This window comes from Lepidothrix coronata, unplaced genomic scaffold (assembly GCF_001604755.1).
Source record: "Lepidothrix coronata isolate B3197 unplaced genomic scaffold, Lepidothrix_coronata-1.0 Scaffold38, whole genome shotgun sequence".
Classification (NCBI taxonomy): domain Eukaryota; kingdom Metazoa; phylum Chordata; class Aves; order Passeriformes; family Pipridae; genus Lepidothrix; species Lepidothrix coronata.
The window spans coordinates 1,495,590-1,514,994 of NW_016690218.1; the positions used below are offsets into that span (position 1 = coordinate 1,495,590).

Genomic DNA, 19,405 nt, shown 5'->3' on the forward strand with positions numbered 1-19,405 from the left:
CAGGAGGCCACCGCACAAGCACTTGTTTATTGACATCAGGAAGTCGTACAGGTACAGGCTTTGTACAAAAACCTAAGGAAGTAAATTTCCTAGCTTGACTCCAATAGTTTAAAACTGTGCGTCTGGTTTTAACTGTGTGACATTTCAGCTAAAGCTGGAACTGCTCATGAGAGACAACATGTTCATCTGCCTTGCCACAAGTTCTGCGTTACAGGGAAGCAGAGACAGACGAGGTTCTTGGTTAGGAGTCCAGCAAGCAGTTGGTGTCAGCTGTAGCTTATCTAACTTGCCCTCAGGAAAGCTGATCTCTACCAGACAGTGAAGAATCCCACTAACTGTGCTCAGATATAGCTCTGCTGGATACATGTTTGACTCCCAGAACTGAGACGGGTTGTGAGAGTGTGTACGTGTGTGTGTTTAAAAGAGACTGGCACTCAATTCTCGGATTTTTAAAATATTTCCTATGTTTAGCCTGCAAGCCAAAAAGAGGCAGAAAGCATAAAACTTCATCCTACTTACACACACACCCCTTGCATTAAATCAATGTCAGTAAAATCCAGGAGGGTTCTTAGACTGCCACCACTTGATTTACAAAAATGGGGGGGAGGTGCTGAATGTGTCTGTGGTAGGGAACACCTTAGTATTTCAATCTATAATTCACAGTATGAAATCTACTTGAATTCCACCTCAGCTTGAAAGAGGGAAGTTTTTTAAAAAACAATTTGTGGAGAATTACAAATAGGTTTCAATATCAAATTCTGCTCTTGTCCTCCTTCCCCTGCTTGTTGTAAAACCCAATCAATATGCAGCCACCATCACAACGTTAAAAATGCATTCAAGGTACTCAGCTGGTGCCTTGAAACAGCACAGAAGCACTCAAAGAGTGTCCTGCAAGCTGCGGGCTGTACTGGCAGTCAGTGGAGGACAGACACAGCATGAAAGAACAGCTTTGTCCTCGTGAAACGCACACTTGGCTTCCAGGGCACAGGCTGCTGCATCTCAAGAGGATGGAGAGCTGGGGTGCAACACTTGGGAGGCTACAGCGCTCTCTGCAAGGCTCAGCTGCGCCGGGCCCTCAGAACAGGGCGTGTTAGTTCATTGCTACTACTCCTCTGGCTTCTTGCCCCTACTGCTCCAATATTTGCTATATGCCTCTTGAAACATGTTTTTGCAGGGAATTTTGGCCTTCAGTTTGGTGCAGATCAGGAAAGAGCCCCCCATCTTCCGATGAAGAGAGTAGGTCTCCTCTGGTGGGGGGACAAGCCGATGCTTCAGCATGACTGGGATTAAACCGTGGATCTTTTCAGTGGTGCTTTGGTTGCCAAAATCAAAAGGTTCATCAGATGCAAAAGCCTCTCCCAGGATGAGGACAGCATTTAAGTGGGCATCTTCCATTTCCTGCCCAAAAGGAAAGAGTCATAAATAACATCATTAACCACCAGGGAGGAAAAGAAATGGTAATGCTATCAGCAGCAGCTCAGAGAGATAACTAGCCATGCCTATGACAAAGGTAACCTCCAGCCCCCAGTTTGGAGCAGTTAAACCTTCCAGGAGACCATCCACTCAGCCATGAAATTTCTGGGGTTGTCATCACCTGCAGAGTCTTGCTGGGGAAGAAAAGGAAGGACAGTGGGTCTGGGGCTAGCTGTATCCTCATTACTCTTCTTGCTCCCAAAAGGAAGTGAGACCAAAAGCCAAATCATTTTTATCCTCTTTCATCCTTATCAGTGGGGCTTTTGGACTGAGATTGGCTTTTATCATATCAAGAAATCTGGGGAAGTTCACAGACCCACAACAACCTTATCTGTGGCCAATGCTAACATCAGATCCTTCTGCTTCCATACCTTGATTTCATAGCCAGTGAGGAATTTCATTTCAATGGACTTCTTCAGTACTCTCTCTCTGTTCATGTCAGCAGCTGCCTTGATTACCTGAATAGGAGGAAAATACTTTCAGGAGAACTAGGAGATGACTGAAAAACATTTTGAGTACAGGACTACTACACAGGCCACAGGTACACATTAACACATGCTGCCTACTTGCTTCCTTACCTCTGCCCTCATCTTCAGGGGTCTCTGCATGTTGGCCAGGTTAAGAGCTACTGGCAAAAAGATACAGCTGATGGCTCTTCCCAGTAGGGCTACACAGAGCCCAGAGAACGTAAGGGACAGCAAAAAAGCTTCACAAATCAGTCAGCCCTTTCCCCAGTGAAATAGCAGAGCCAACTGTGAGATGCTTTAGGTGACAGCTGTGGGCTGCGGCAGGTCAAGACAATTGTCAAGTGCAGAACGTGGTGATCACAAAGGAAGCACGTATGACTTCACATCAGTATGTGTCTGTAAGCAAGCTAGAAATCACAGGAAGGGGCAGGGAGCAGAACAAGCAATTCCTGCAAAGCCTCATATAAAAATCACAGAATTCTGAGTGCTCTGATACACCCTGCTGCCTGAGTCTCACAGTAAGTAACACTGCAGTTCATGTTTGTCATGCAATGTGAACACCCAAACCCAGAGGGCCAGCAGCTTGCAGCAGATATGCAGACAGCAATGCTAAAGGATGAAAGAGGAACCGAGATCTCTCTCTTGCCTCCAGCCCTGTTCTCTCCACACCCAAAGTGTATCTCCACATACAAAGTGATACAGCTAACAGATTCAAGTATTTGCAAAATCAGGTGCAGCACTCTTAAGACACAGTGCAAGTCCTCACCTCTATGTAGACATCTGTGAACTTCTTATCAAACCCTCGTGTTGCTCCGAAGTCCAGCAGGGCCACCTGCAAATGGACAAACCCATCATACCAGTCAACCACTGTTGTAGAGCCTGATCTTTAGAATGTTCCTGATGTCTTCAGGAGACTCAGCTGGCTTTCCCAGCCAGCTTTCCCAGTACTTCCCTCTGCAGCTCAGCTGCCCCTGACTCCATTATTCCCTGACTGCAGCCCGGACAGCTGCGCTGGCATGTGGCCAAGGAATGGGCAATGCCCACACTGTCACACCTGCCCTGCTGGTAACTCCACTCAGGCTTTCTGTCCAGGGACAGAGCAGCACAGAACCTTTTCCCAGCACTTTCCAACACAGACCTCAGGAATGAACAAGCAATTCCTTCTGCCCTGCAGGGCACAGAGGCAGCCAAACCAACAAGCAAGACATCTGCAATTGCTACCCTTCCAGCACAGCACAAGACAAGAGCATTCAACTAAAGAGTCCTGGGCTCAGGTGTGTCCTGGTAGAGTGCTGCCAGCTGCAACTTCTCACTGGCCACCTTCAAAACAAACCCTGAGGCTAAGGAAGTAGCTGTGATGGGAGCTAAGGCCAAAGACAGGCAGCCAAGGTTACAGCAGCCCTGTAAGCCCAAGGTTACACCTACCCAGACCAAGCCACGGCAAGTGGCAAAGGGCAGGTTTCCCTGTCTGCCTATGCCTCAAGGACAGGAATCTAAGAGAATCTCAATAAGGGCTCATTAAACTCTGGGAATGGAGAATAATCAAAAGCTGGTGAAAAAGCCCAGAACTGCAGCTGCTTGGGCTTACCTTGTGCAACTGTGGGTCATAGAAGAAGTTGGACCAGTTTGGGTCAGTCTGCATGTACCGGAACTCAAACAGCTCCCGCAGACACAGGACCAGGATGTTGTGACAGATCTTGAAAAGCGAGGAAAGAAAGAAACTAGTCAGAAGGGCAGCAAGCCCTACTCACACATATAACTTGCAACAGGGATCACATCACCACATGGGCAGGAACAATCTGCTCTATGCTGCAGAACTCCTGCAGAGTGCTGAAGGAGCACCTCTCAGCAACTCCCAGCCCACACCTGCCACAGGATATCCTTAGCAGCCAGCACAGATGCCATGCAAGTTTCACATCAGCTTGAGCTGTAGTTTGCATCAGCCCCTGGATGTGCCTCCAGAGAAGCTGGTACCCTGTAGCTGGCAGCTGAGAACAGCAGTCTCCAGTACTGATCCAACTGCACGTGTCCTGGTCCTGCCTTTTAACTTCTCGGCATTGACTGTGCACTTGGTTGTTGCAAGAATGGGAATCTTGCATGATATACAGACCCACCATGTACTCCTCAGCCAAGTCTTCTGCTGGGCTCGGCACTGACCCAGCTCAAGGGAGGAGCAAGCAAACCTACACCTCGGGATTGATAGGCATGGGGAAGCAAGAGTAGCAGTCCTTCAGGAGCCCACTGCTGAATTACATACTACAGCAGAGCTTTTATGGACAATAGTTATGCTGGATCCTGCTCAGCAGAATTGCCAGCCTCATTCTGCCCTTCTTCAGCTTCTGCAAAGCTGAGTGAAACATCATATTCTAGAGGGAAGGAGGAGAGCACCAAATGCCAGCCAGACCCCGCTCCAGGACACTGCCATTTGGGTCAGAAGGCAGAGGGTCAGCCAGGCCAGTAGCTTATAGGAAAGAAGGACTGGTCCTGCAGCAACACCCCACCTCACAGCTTTTTAAAATCAGTCCTGGTGATACAGCTCATCAGAGGGGACAGTCCCGAAGAACAGGCAGTCACCTCAAATCTAATGGGACACATCTGTTTATCTAGACAAACATACTCCGCCCTCTTCCCCACTGACCTGCTAACAGCTGACAGCTCACACAAAGGAACACACACACACACACCCCCAAATACCAGAACAGTTATTTTTGCTACTAGAACAGCTGCTTGTCCCACAGCCCTCCAGTCCCTTGCTATATTTCAGCACCAACGCCTACCCATTCCCACATCCCTGCTCCTGTTTACTGAGAGGTACTTTTCCAGCAGCCCTGTGCAGCACAGGTCAGTCCCACAGGAGGAGATGACACCCAACTGCTTGCACTGAGATGATTCTGCACTCCTGCCCAAAAGAGCAGCTGCACAAGACCCCTTTCCCCTTGGTGACAATCCTTCCCAAACTTAAAGTCATCAGAAACAGGGCATCACGCAGCTAAGCTACCTCCCCTTCAGCTGCCCTTGCCATTCACCCCCTCCAATCCCTCCCTGCTGAATGCTGGTGCCTGCAAGGCCCAGATCAGCTTGGAGAGACCCCATTGTCACTGCCACAGTTCCTAAAAAGAAGTCTTCCTAGAGGCTCCAGACAGTCCCTGACTCTGGCCCTGCTTTGTCCTGCTCAGGGTTTGCCCTGCCACGAAGCGTCCCCTGGTTTGCCAGTCCCCAGGCAGGCCAAGCTCACTGCTCTGAGCGAGGGCAAAAGCACAACCTGCCCACATTACCTCATTTCGAATCTCCTGGCTCAGCCCTACAGCTTGATCCAAGGGAAAGCCAGATACCAGCTCTGTGGTCAGGACGTGCTTGCTGCACAGCTCGTCTATTACTCTTGGGACATAGAAGAAGGGGTCATCCTTCAGCAGCTCCCTAGGGATAGACGAAGGAGAAGAAATGGTTAGGAGCCCTGATAGCAGACAGATCCCTCAGCAACACCTCACACAGCCCTTCACCAGCCTCTCCCCACACCCTTGATGGGGCTGCCAGGATATGTTTTCCTCAGCAGTTACAGTAGGGATTAAGTCAGCAGAAAACATGCCAGTGACTTGCAGCTGCTGCCAGCTCCTGAGGTCATGTCTCCTGCCAGAGCAGTGATATTAGGAGGGCTCCAGGCTGGTACATCAAGGGGCACTGGGCTCTTTTGCTCACCCCACTTGGCTTCAGGGCCAGACTACACACATGGAATAAACGGGCTTTGCCAAGGGGAACAATGCCACAGGGGCAGTTCTGCAGCAGGACAGGAAGGGTGCCCAGCCTCCAGCAGCTCCCCATCATCCAGCCACCATGTAAAAACAATCCAGGCCCCACTGCTACAGCAAGCCAAGGGAGCAGGCAGTACTAGTGGTGGTAGTTACTGTAAGAGATCTGAACTGAAAAACCTCCTATTTTTTTCTAAAGGATGGGAGGAGTTCACAACAGGCTGGCATAAGTGCACACAGAACAGCACTGCAACCCGGCCTCAGGAGTTACTGCAGCACCTTCACATGTGGCAAAACAGACAGGCTTGCATTGGAGGAGAGAGGATATGCTATCACATTTCAGCTGACAAGGTAGTAATTCCAGGGGACAGCCCAGGCCACAAACACGCACCCTTCTCCTGAGCCACCAGGGCACGCATTCATCTCCCCACCATCCCTGAAGTTCAGCAACCCCTCCTGCGTTTCTCACACACACAGACAGGTGGAGTTGAAGGCAATGGTGTGAACATACTGGAATTTCCTTGCACAGGCAGCTTCTCTCAGGTAGTCACACTCCAGGGCCAACTCTCTGCTCACGACTTCGATCAAGTGCTCAGGGAACAAACCTGAAGGTCAAACAAGCAGAAGAGAGAGCAGACTTAGAGAAAAGGACCCCCTCAGGCTACGCTTTCCAGAGCTGCACCTGAGGAGCAACTGCTATCCAGCCAGCTCTAAGCTGAAGAGTACAAGAAACCTGAAAGAGCCAAAGCATATTTCCATCTACCTACAGGTTCTGCAGTAATCCCAGGCCAAGGCTACACAGCTGATCCTAAGTCAAGGTATGTCCACACCACTGTCCTTATGCAGCAGAGCTCCATCCTCCCCCGGCTCCCACCCCACAGCCCAAGCTGTCCATTCGTGCTATTGGCATGGCTGTGCAGAGGCACACACCAAGGAGTAGAAGCACCCAAACACCAGCCTGGGCAAAAGCAACAAAAAAAGACTCAAATCCATATCTGCCTACAACTGGAAGCAGGCACTACCAGGCAGAAACAGTCAGCATGACTAATACAGTGAACTGCAGCAGCAGCACGTAGCCAGGGCCTAAGTTGCCAAGTCCGGTCTTCTTACTCTCCAAGTTGGAAAACCAATCTACCTCTTGGGACAGACAGCTGGGGCTGCAGCAGCCTCTGTAGGGCCCTGCCCAGCCACCAGAGAGAACAGACCCCGATTTTGTCAGCACCCAGCCTGATTTTAAAGTAGCATTTGTACAGTCCCACTAAGATTTACAGCTGCTGCAGGCAGGTATTTGGAAAAAGGAGTAGTTAAGTCCTGCATTCCCTGTGGGAAAAGGGACTTATCCATGTGCTGGGACACTGAGCAAGTTCCAAGTCTGACAGTTCTCCACAACTGTGACTGGAAACAACAGAGAACAACTAAGAAGAGTAGAGAATAGCAGGCATGGAGGGCTACAAGAAAATTGGAGAAGTATGAGTTCTACCAAACGTACCAGCAAATAACGGGGAGAAAGCAAGACTACCTAACCTGAACAACTGCCTGTGCTTCATGGCTAGAAAGCCATCAAAAGTGAATATTCCCAGGCACATTATGCTTTGCCAAGAAACCCTATCGGTCCTTTGCTATAGAGAGCACACAGAGACAAGTCCACGTTACTCTGGCAAGTATGTGCACGTGTGGCTGGGAAAAACAACACAGGTGCACTCCCCACCCCACCAAGTCGACACTGGATAAGGCACATGCCCAGCAAAGGCAGCAACAGCTCTGCAGCAAGAGAGGGGAGCGGAACATGGTTCCTCAAGTTGGCCCTGCACCCTCTGCCTACATCCACTACCTCTCCTGCTTTCTGCAGGAAATCTGCTCCTGGGCAGACTTAGTAATTCTTAAGTCATTTCTCTCATTTCCTTGAGGCTGTTTCTGCCCTCCAGTCTTTGGAGACACATATGCAATGCACTGTTTGAAATGGGTTGGCAGAACTCAAACTGCACCAGTGGGAATACAGGGTCTGCCAGGCTCTGTGTCTTTTTACCTTCAGGGAGAATATTGCTCATGCTCAGCACAGCCATCAGGTTGTTAACATCACTGTTGATGCTCTGGGCAACTCCAGGGTACTGTGGGACAGAATGGGACAGAGAGGTGGTGAGACCAGATGACCTGGTTGTACAGGGCAAAATACACACACCTTCCAGCTGATCCACTGACCCCCACACCACAGCCACCTGCAGCCTGGCAATGAGCCAGGGCACACCTGAGCCACACATCTCTCCTCTAAAAGCTTATTTAGAGCCCAGCATCTGAACCAGGGAACAGAGAGACAGGCTAAGATGCAGCTCCTTGCAATCAGAATGGCTTGTTCAGATCGTCCTAGAGGAACTCTTCCAACACGTGACAGGTTCTCAGACACAAGGTCCCATGACAGCTACGGCAGTCGGGCATTTCCCTACCACAGCAACACCACTGACAGCCCCACTGTTCCATTCACAGCAGCAGGGCAGTGAGGCTGAGCCACTCCTGGCAAAAGTGCCTCCTCTGTTCTCACCTTATATGTCAAGAAGGAAATGAGCCTCCACTGATGTGAAGAGGAATGTCTGCTGATGCCAAAGTGTTCAGTTTCTGCTGCTGTTACCTTGGCCTAACTTCAGAGACTACTTTGGACACAAGTGGCTTGAGAAGACACCAGTACTCATTCATACTGTTTCTAAAGTCTCCCCGCTTTACGAAAAACCCACCAACTAGATGACCAACTTTGCCTGGGATACTGCTCAAGTCAGCAAGGGACCTCACTCTCTTGGATTATAAACCATGCTGCACAAGGAGTTTTAGCTCTACAACTTATTTTTGTTGGAAATAACCACCTGAGGTTGCTGCCAGCTTTAGTGTGAGTTGGTGAATATCCTCCTGCATTGTCAGACTGCCACTGCTCAACAGTCAGTGCCTGCATGTCACTTAAAACTTCTTTAACCTTTGGGCTGTGGCCAGAAAGGGACATGAGGCATGCGCACATCCCAGAAAGAGGACTGACCTATGGAGCAGGTAGGACCCTCACATACAGCCCAAAAAGTACAAGCAGTCCCTCGCCACCATTATCGCCATGCTGCAGTGACACACCTATGAGATGTCTCCTGCTCATCTGGACTCAAGAGAGTGGCTTGAGCTGCAAAACCTTTCCTGTCTTTCCCATCTGCTTGCACCAGGTAAGGTATTGCTGAACCCACATTTTCACTTGCGCTAAAACATTTCTTATTTTGTTCAGCAGTACACAGGCATCTCCCCCGCGCTTCTATGGTCTCAAACAAGAGACAAGGCTGGTCTGTAAAGCCCACCTGGATTTTCATGGCAACTTCTTTCCCATTTTTCAAGCGTGCCAGGTGAACCTGACCAATTGAAGCAGCAGCAAAGGGACGTTCTTCAAAGGACTCCAGTTTATCCCTCCAGTTGGGGCCAAGATCGTTGTTCAGAGTTTTCTACAAATAAAAAAAAGCATCAGGGTATGGGAAGCAAAACTTTAAGACTTTCACTATTGGAAATCACGTTCCTCTAAAGTGACTCACACAGCCTACAGTAGTTCTGAGTACCTATACCCTGCTTCCTACATCATCTTCCCCGCCTCATCACTGCACACTAAGGCAAGGAAGTGGTCTAGCCAGCAATGCTTCCCCAGCACTAAACAGATGCCAATCAGATCTCTGGCATAAAGGACAGAGATCTTGAACACAAACACCGCTGCCTTAGCAATACAAACATCCCCTTTTTGGTGCCACTTGTTATCTTCCAGCAAATGAGCAAGGAGTTAGCTATTTCTCCTCTATCATCATGCTGCCAAGCTGAACAGAAGCAATCCAGGCATGCAAGAATAACTCTCTAAGGCAATATTGACAATTAAACATCACAGCCTGCTTTAACAGCTTTTTTGCTACCTTGCCAGACTGCCATATTTAAGTTCTGGCACTGCTCAGTGTCTTTCAGAAGATAAGTAGTGCTGGCAATTCCTTTTGCAGCACCCTTCACATCTTAATTTAGAGAGGGAAGTAGAGAGAGAACATGTACATTGGGGAAAGCAATTTGGTTTGCTTCATTCTGGCTCTTCTTGATGGTGGGTTACACTTAAGCAAAACAGTAAGGATAAAGTTGCTGTTAATTTTCCATCAGACTACAGCTTGTAAGTCTGTTTCTAAAATGGGATGTAGGCATTTGCAGACACTGGCTTAACACCCATTAGAAAGACAAGACGAAACCAAAGAGGAGGCTACACTCATCAAGACCCTATAATCATATTTGTGTGCAACATCCTGTTCTATCAGAATTAGTCTCAGGACATAAACTCCCACATTTTTCCCTCTGCCTAGAGCTGAGCTTCAATGTTTTGGAGAGAAAAGGCAGCACATAATTGAGAGAAGGAATCAGGTGCTAGCCACAACTGAAAATATGCAACATTATTGAAAGAATACTCTTAAAAATCCCCATCCACCTCTCTTACTAGGGTATGTCATGGGTGACATTTATTCTGTCATTGTCCCTTCTCCCCTGATAAGCAGTAAGGAATATTCCTCACCATCATCTGCTTTATTGGCATGAAGTCAGCACTCTGACGTACACGCTCGAAAATCCTCTGGAGATGGGGGTTGATGAAGGCATCATCTGCCAAGGGAAAAGCACACACAGTCAGTGCAGGCATTGCATTCTCCAGCTCTTCAGCACACAAAGAAACATGCACCTGCATTTGGACAAGTCCGGCTGTCCTGCCCCCAAACACACCCTAGTGAATATTTTGGAAGTAATTCCAGTTCAGAAACTCTCCATACCCAGAAACAGCACCTGAAGTGCTCCTCCTAAGGCATCACACCTTTAGAAATGAGCCAAACAAGTCTGTGCACAAGTAGCAAAAAAAGAAAAAAAGCTCCTCCTTCCTTTTCACTCTTTCAAAAAAGAGCGTATTACCCAAATTATTACCCAATATTGTGTATTACCCAAACAACTCCTAAGCCACTGTCCTGCTGCAGCAGGAGAGAGTTTTTGTGCATTCCCTCATACTCAAAGTATGAATATTCTAGAAAACATGCTGAGAAACTTTTTATGTTTTGAAATCAAGCCTGCTTGGTCTAGCAGCACTGCCAAGAGCATTGGGCAGTTCTGCACAGCACAGAGGCTTTTGGGGTAGTGGAGGCTGCACAAACCCAAGAGCAGAGTGCTCTGCACAAGCCTCTGTCACCCACCAGCCCATCTTCTTGCTGGCAGCAGTACAGCATTCAGGTCTAGGAGAGGCTACTGCGTCATGGAAACACAGGTCACAGATGGAATCCCCTGGAGAGTCATCCCAACACCCCAAGGTTCCTGATGTGGTTTAATCCAGTTCATTTTAAGGGGGCAGCAGCTTCTCCAGAAAGCTGTGCAGTGGCAAAACACCAGTTACACAAGTATTGAACTCTTGGAGAGATCAGGATTCAGCATCTGCTACTGTAAACAACTACCCAAATGAAGGGCAGAAGAAAACATAGCCAACCCAAAAATTTTAAGTGTGAGAAGGAGCAAATATTTTCACTCGTAAGAAAGAGGAGGGGTAGGAGCATCTTGAAAGATTAGTCCTCTGCTTGAGCACAGGCTTCTACAACAGCTCAGAAAAAAACTACCCATTCCAGAAAACTTTTCATTTCATAAAGGATTATGGAGGAATTAAGATTTATCTGCTGCTCTCCCAACACTGGAAGAGTCCAGGCAACTGGCCTTAATCCTGAGAACTCAACCTGCACATTGGGCTTGTGACATTCAAATAAAACTCTATCAATCCTCTCCATTTACAGATGCATGAACAACCATAAGGCTATCCCAGGAAACAAGAAACAAACAGGGACCTTAAGAGTACTGTCCTGGGAATAGGAGTGGAAAGGAATGGATAGAAAAAGATACATAATGCAGACACATCACATTAACACTCAGCACTGTTTAGAAATTCCCACTGAAGCCACAGCAGCATTCAAAAGTACTAAAAAGCCCCTACTGTGGAACCAACAGAGGCTTTTAAGAGGAGCTCCTGTTCCATCACTGCAAGTCAGAGATCAGCAGGCTTTGCAGGAACAGTGAGTAAAGCTCCTGTTGTGACGCTATAAACCCCCAAGGAGGTGAGACACAGCATTTGCGTGTGCATTCCAAACACCAAAAGAAACACGTGTTCTGTCATTGATGGTGCATCACTGCCAAGCCTCTGAACACTATAAAAACTGTTCTCAGGGGTACAGGAAAGTATTAACTGTCATGCTGTAACCTGCATGTAACCTGCATGTCCGAGGATGACTGGGCAGAAAGAGAATGGACCTCACTAAGAGTGACTCAGGCTCCCAAAAGCTGTTTGTATTGAGATATCAGGGCCTGCAACAAGCATTTAGGATCAACATCTGTTATTTTGCTTATTGCTGACATCCAAAAACCTCACATGGGACTTCAACCCCTAGTTTGAGAAGGTACCCTTAACTGGGGCTGCTTGACAACCACCACTTTGTTCACGAGCACAACACCAAACAGCCAAGAAACCTGCAGGTCCAGGTTGACTGTACAGAAACTCGACAGCAATGTCAAAAAATCAGTCGTGCTGCGGAAGCAACTCTGACAAACCAAGGCTTACAACACGCTGATGAATAAGGTTCTACGTCTTTGTGGTAAACTGATGAGGCCTTACTGGAACGAAACACGAAGCAAGAGTCAAGGCAGGGCACTCTCAGCTGGTAAATGCAGCTGCCTTTCCAACATCTCCCAGAGCATACACACCAGACAGGATGATCTGGGGCCTTCGGCATCTTTGCTGTTCATGACGTTCAGGGATGTGGGTCCCTAACAAATCCACTGACTCCCACAAGCAAACAGTCAGGGGTTTTAAGGACAGAGCTTTGTGACTTGTGCTCAGCTGCAGGGGGCCTCTGCACTCAATTAACACCCAGTCCTGTTGATAGAAGCAGTGAATTCAAACTCACCAGGCCACAGAGAAACCCATGAAGTGGCAGGAACTGCATGAAACCCTCCTGTCCAAACAGCCAGCCCAAGAAATGGATACTCTGCACTGTTGATGGTGTCAAATTTATTTCACCACAGCTGTCCCTCAGCAAGGCTACAGGGGCTTGTGTTCTCACCAGGCACAGCAGTGCTCAACACACTTGGCACAAGAGTCAAACGAGGGCTGGATACAACCACTGAGGTTGGTGTAAGTCCATTCTTGACACCAAAGTGAAATCAATCAGCAAGTATTTGACACTCCTGCCAGAGCTCAGAAACATTAGGAGACAGCAGGCAAGTAACAAAACCCCAGAGCATTTCTACTCGTCAGAGCCGGCCTTTCACAGCTACTCCCTCTGCACTCACATCCAAGCCCAGGGCAGCTGTGACCTAGCTTGGGCACACATCAGGAGCAACTCAGTAGTGTCCTAAGAATCTGAAATTAATCCCACCCATGGCAGACAAGTTTAACTTCAGAGGTGATTTGCAGGCATGGCTCACTCAGCCACATACCAGAGACACTGGAAAGCAAGGAGCACATGAGCTCCTCCTGGATCTGCACTGTGAGCCATCAGTCTTTGGCACCTGGCAGTTTTCTAGAGGGTGAGAAAACAGCATGTGGGTGGCAGCCTTTGACACAGCAGCTGATGCCTCCCACCTAGCTTTGTTCATGTGTCCATCAGCCTGGCACACACCTAAACCAAGTGATTAGCAAATGAAATGCCACAATCAGGGCTCTCTGGAACAGGAAGCTGGTCTTGCTTTATTGGCGAGCCCAAGTTACTTAATACACTAGATCCAGCCTCATCAGTGAACACCTACAAAAATTCAAGTAGAAGGACAAACCAAGCAAACCAAGTATTTCAAAGGCTCAGACACTGACTCAATTTCAATGACATCTTGAAAGCTATTCCAGACAAGTCTTACAGCTATTTTTGGCTGGTTATTCCTTTCCCTATCAAATTGGGCAGGAAGGCAAACTGTGGAAAAGTACAGCTAAGGTCTGAGTTCAGCACACTTGCCATCTCCCAGGAGCAACCTAACAGTTCAGCGCAGACACTGACATCACTCACTCCTTCACCTGTGGTCACTGACTTCAGAGCCCAATGGGATAAATACCAGTTTGAGGCCTCCTCAAGATGAAAACAAGTGTTTTACACCTGGTAAGATTATCACCTGTACTGGCTTTTCCAGTAAAGCTTCAGTGCCCACAAAGCATGTAAACCACAAACAGGTAGCCAGTTTGCTATAATGGGAGAGCAGTGTGGTATAACTTTGACTACTTTTCGTGAACAACAGGATCACATTCTTACCATCCTCCTCCCTTCTAGCAGGACACCTGTGAGTAGAGTGAGTAGAGATACAGCTCTGCTTCTCAACAATTGCTTGTAACATAGACACTAAAATTCAGAGACAGTGTCACCTTGTTACCTTGTTCTCAACCAATTGCAGCTAAGTACCTGACACAACAGGGACACTGGGGAAATAGTTATAGTATATAGTGCATGCATCTAGTTACTTCATACTGGGATTAGATGGAACTCAAATATATATCCATCTCACATAAGAAAGGCACTTGTCCAGCCTCTCCATATTCACTTGACACTGACTGATGGCAGACAGCTGATCGTGTATCACAGCTGGCAGTACTAAGGAGGATAGCTGAGGACCTGTGGTAACACTTACCTTGAATGCTTAACATCTGTCCCAGCTTCAGTGCCGCTCCCCGGACCTTGCACAAGGTCCTCACGATTCTCTCTGCATTGGCCTCTGACAGGAATGGGCTAGAATCCATCACCGCTTTCTTTCCTGAGGGCAAGGAGAGAAAGAGCATGAATGAAGAACACCCTTATCTTGGCAAGCCCACTTCATGGTGTTAGCCCACATTCAGAAGGAAATTTGCCCTTCCCCAGGGAAATCAAACTAGGACTACACTGAGTGCCTTCACAGCAACCGATGGGCATGGACTGAAGTTGTACACGTGTCTTGTGACAACTTTAACATTGTTGGCTTGAAGTCCAAGAGCAGCAAGTTACAGCTTCTAAGAATGTCTGTGCTGCAACTGTCCAGGATCCTCTGCAGATGTTGGTGCTTGAGCTCACTCCACCAGCTAGCTCAGCCTAAAAGACTATGTAAGGGTGTCCTGAGTCCCACATCATGGGCTGCAGCACAGCCACAGAAGGGCAGTAGGAGTGAGCCACAGCAAGGGAGAATCCTCAAAAGCTTTGGCAGCACACTGGCACAGACCAAGAATGTGCTGGAACTTCTTAAGGTGAAAGCTTGCACAGAACAAGGCAGGCATCAAGGCAAGCATAAAATATACATACTGGAACACACACATTCCTGTCCCCAAGAATGGGTATAGACTGATGTCTGAGAGGCTCAGAGTGGTCACTGCAGCCATCTACACAGCAGTGCCACGGTTCCAAGTATGTGACATGAGGTTTATGTGGCATAAGAAGCACTTTTTTTTTTTTTTAATTTTTATTAAGGGAGAGGGAAGGAGACCATGATTCCATTTTGTGGTCCCTTTGGGAGAAGCAACCCAGAACTACTTCTCCAGAGCCATGCCCAGTAGAGCAGGGAAAGAGGGGGCAGTCAGGCATCCGCCAACCACTTCTCTTGACGCTGCAGATCAGCTCCTAAGGATGAAGAGCCAAGCAGGAGGAAGGTCAGGCCTTACAGATGGGCTGCAAAGCCCACAGCTAGTACACTGATCTTGCAGCTACATCACTGTTTTCAGCACTTTAGAGGAAAGGGTACTAAGGACGGAATGGCTGAAGCCCCCATAAACAACAAGTAGGGCCCAAAAAGGCACAGGAGATGAAAACAGCCTTGAAGATCTCAGGCAGATGGAAATTACTGGTGTGTCATGTACTGACTAGAGCAGCCAGAGATCCTCTCCATCTCCAGGTAGCTCTCAGGAAGGTACGCAGAGGGAGCTTAGACTGGCCAGGGGACAGGAGAAATAACAAAAAGCCAGATGGAAGTGGTCCCTTCTAAACTCTGGTAACTCAGACAACTTGGTACCACCTTTCTTGAGGTGCCAAACATTACTGATCTGACAGACACCCTTCAGTCCCTGCAAATAGCCAGATTGCTTACAGACTTTCCCTACAAAAGTGATTCCACAGAACTCTCTACTGGTGCCAAGCCCTGCCCTTCAGCCCTCCTCTCTTTCACCTGTTTTGTGGGATAGCAACAAGATGACACTGCATGTAGGACATCTGTCTGTACAAATCCTGGTCCTAAGTCAATAATGTACACAAAAAGGAGAGAGGAATAAAATCAACAGGAGTACACAGGACAACTATGCTGCTCTAGAGAGCAAGATGCAGAGAGGCAGGAGGGCTCCAGAATTCACTACTTGCATCACACACAGCAATCCTCAGAGCACATTTTGCTCTGGATCCTGGATGTAAGGAATCTGAGAGACTGAACAGGTAGAGTGCCCAGAGCAGAGGGCTTTGTCCAGCTTTGGAAAGCTGTCTCTGAAGAGTGAAGTGTTGAAGGCATCTAAGAGAGCTCTGATTCTTAATGATCCCATCTTAACTGTCCTATCAGGAAAACTGTGTCCTTAGCAATGCTGAAGCAAATCTCTGCATGAGATGACAAGCAGGAGCTAGGGAAAGTACTGAATCAAAGCCTTACCTTGCTTCATACCAATGCACACAAAAACATCCTCCTTTGAGTCAGCAGCAGAATAAAGGAGTTAGTTAATGATTAAAGTCACCCCCACAAGCCAATGAACCTTGACAATTTTAAAAGAGTCTTATCAGAGAAAGAGCCAAATACAGGCACTCCCAATCCTCTTTTCTTGGCATGCTTCTCACTGAAATCAAGCCCCCGGGGCAATACCTGATCACCAGGCAGCCCAACAGCACATGAGCAACTCTTGTTTATGTACTTTGCCACAAGTGGGGCATGAACAAGATGGTGATCTGGAAGCAAGAGCCAAAAGCAGAACTATGTACATGGCAAGCAAAGAGAAAACAGACATAGGCTTCCAAAGATGAGTGGAAAGGAAGTGGGGATAAAATTCACCACAAGTTCATGAAAAAATATGCCCATTTTCAGTAAGTTAACATTTTTTGCAAAGATGGCTGGCACTTTTTGATGCCTCAAATTATTTCCTCCCCATCTTCAGATCACAAAGCTGGTTTCACCTATTTCATCAGGGAAAGAAAAAAAGGCAAAGAGAAGTTACATACAAGCTGTGGCAACACAGAGACCTCAGAATTGAAGGCAGGTGCAGCCACAATGCCTGGAGCCCATCAGTTCTTCCCCAGCAGAGGTGGCAGGAAGACACCCTCACAAGTGCTTAACCCTTTTTTTTTTTCCTCTTTCCAAATTCAGAATCAGCACAAACCTTTCCAAATCTGTGTGCAGCTCACAGCTGCATCACTCCTTTACCACCTTCTTTGCCACTGTCAAATGGAGAACTAGCAACTGGACTTTGTGGATATTTGTTTTTAGGAAGCATCTGCCGCACAAACTTTGGAGCAAGAGAAGCCTCAAGAACATAACCTAAGTATTTAGGACTAACAACCCAAGGAGACTGCATTATTCTTTTTCATAAGAAAATAACTCTGTATTCATACCTAGGCCAAGTGCCAGCCCATTGGGGCTTTGCCTGGCATTTGTGCAGTGCCTACCACAACAGCCCAGGACAGGTCATTAATAAGTTACAAACTTAACCCTGAACCTAGAGTCTCTTTACTAGTAACAGCAGCTGTTTATTTGGGCACTCATTTTTATTCCTGGCAATTTTTTCTGCTTTCCCATTCTCACCCTGTGTGAGCCTTGCACTGTAGATACACACACTAAATACTGAGGCTGCCATCAAGGTCACCAAGTGAACAAGGAGGTTAATTAGCTACATCAGCCTACCGAGAAAATTCCAACTGGAATCAAGTAAGCCATCCTCATTTTTAACAGAGTAAGATAAGTCAAACCACTTAAAAAACTTAAAGAGGGTAGCATTAGGGCCTTAAGCCCATTAAAAAAAAAACAAAACACAAAAACAAAAAACTAAACAAACCCACACCTACTCACAAGAATTTGGCAGTGGAAAGAATTTATGTCCAGGCCAAGAGGCTTGGATGGAAAAGGAAGAAAATCACAAACTCTTGCACCAAACTTTTTTTGTTCTAGGGTAAGTCCCTGAAGAAGTGAATTGTTTATGGAAACACAGACAATCCGAGGCAGAGTGAGAAGGGCCCTATGGCTACTAACCAAGGATAGGGAAATTGAGCAGGAAAAGACAGATCAGCACCAGCGCAGTTACTACAGAACGTGCAGGAGGGTAGGAATTTGCAGTCCCTCTGGTAACAGTAATGGAAAGAAGAAGTACAAGCTGTGCTACTAGGATCATGTGTAGCACAGGAGTTTCTGGCTTGGGGGTAGGGACTGAAGGACTAGTGTTTCTAGCTTCATTTAAAAGTCGTGAAGACACTTTATACTGACTAGACAAGAGAAGGGCAAGCAAGAGAAAGCTCTTTCTCATTAGTCCTGGATGCCAAGCAAGAGTGTGAAACTCTTAGGCATGCCTTTGGCCATATACACATCACACTTGTTTAAGTCTGAAGTGCCAAGAAGTTACTATTAATATTGCAGCAGTGGGGAGAGAAATTATATCCTCGACCAGCTTCCAGAGAACAGGACGATATGTCATTCTCAAAAGAGACAGGTCTTAGCCCGAGCTTATGATGCTGGCAGCCACCCAACCTGGACACAAACACCTCAACCTGAAATCATGAAAGGGATGTAGAAGTATTTTTAAAGAAATGTTTAAGAGGTACTTATGTCAAGAGATTTCCCCCAAGAACAGCTAAGGCTGATACAGTCAGAAGAACAGTAAGAAAAGGGTATCCTGGACTCACGCTGTGTGCATTTCTGCAGGAGCAGAACCCATGGAGACAGTTCTCATCCATGGAGCCTTACCCATCACTGTAAAATTCTGTGGAAAACACATCCAAGAACACTAGCTAGAGGCTGTAGCTGACTCACCTAGAGACCTTGCTGTGTCCTTGGCCTGAGAAGCTCCAAAAGAGTACAAATGTGAAAGTTTTCTACTTTTGTCTCACCTCAATAATTGCCGTTCTTGGCCCATTCTCAACCCCACTATTGCTATCATTCTCCTTTACAGCATAACCACTGCTCCAGGATCTTATCTAAGCAGACTTGACAGCAAGAGGGGAAGCAAGAACGAAAGACAAACAGCTAAAAATAAAAGTCAGGTCATTTTCTAACTCCCCTGCCTAGCACTGAAGTTGGCAGTTCTCATGGCTTTATTCTTCAATCAAGGTTTGTTCAAGAAAATCACTCTTCCCAAAGCATGACTCAATACCATAGAACAGGCTTCTGGCATCAAGTTACAGTTACACAGGAAAATAATAATTTCCCTAGCAAGAATAAAAAAGTCTAAAGGTGCAATCGCTATATTGCAAGAAAAAAAAAAGTGTTGCCTTCAAATAAAAAAATAATTAAAATCATCCTTCTCATGCTGTAAGGGAGAGAAACAAAGCTCATGTTATTCCTTCAAATTTCATAGCTCTGCAAGCTCATGTTTTCACTTTGGGGTGTGCCCAATTAGAAAATAACCTGGCAAGCAGAGAAATACTAACAGTTGCACAATTTCTCCTGTGTTAAAAGCAACACAAATCACCAGCTTCCAACAGGTATCAACAACCTGTCAAACACTGCAAGTGCTGAAAGCAAAAAGCCTACAGGATGGGTCAT

General features: G+C 47.1%; 1 protein-coding gene across 3 annotated transcripts in view; it reads right to left on the bottom strand.

Annotated features, from left to right (window-relative positions):
* COQ8A (coenzyme Q8A) overlaps positions 1-19,405 on the bottom strand; it is a 44,042-nt gene continuing 24,637 nt past the window's right edge. For all 3 annotated transcript variants that reach the window (XM_017812848.1, XM_017812850.1, XM_017812849.1), the window contains exons 6-15: positions 14,351-14,473; positions 10,236-10,321; positions 9,007-9,147; positions 7,713-7,794; positions 6,198-6,291; positions 5,216-5,357; positions 3,529-3,636; positions 2,707-2,772; positions 1,845-1,931; positions 1-1,398 (exon numbers count right to left, since the gene is read on the bottom strand). In XM_017812848.1, coding sequence (XP_017668337.1) covers positions 1,105-1,398; positions 1,845-1,931; positions 2,707-2,772; positions 3,529-3,636; positions 5,216-5,357; positions 6,198-6,291; positions 7,713-7,794; positions 9,007-9,147; positions 10,236-10,321; positions 14,351-14,473 — 1,223 coding nt within the window. In that variant the 3' untranslated portion in view covers positions 1-1,104. The remainder of the gene's footprint in view (positions 1,399-1,844; positions 1,932-2,706; positions 2,773-3,528; positions 3,637-5,215; positions 5,358-6,197; positions 6,292-7,712; positions 7,795-9,006; positions 9,148-10,235; positions 10,322-14,350; positions 14,474-19,405) is intronic.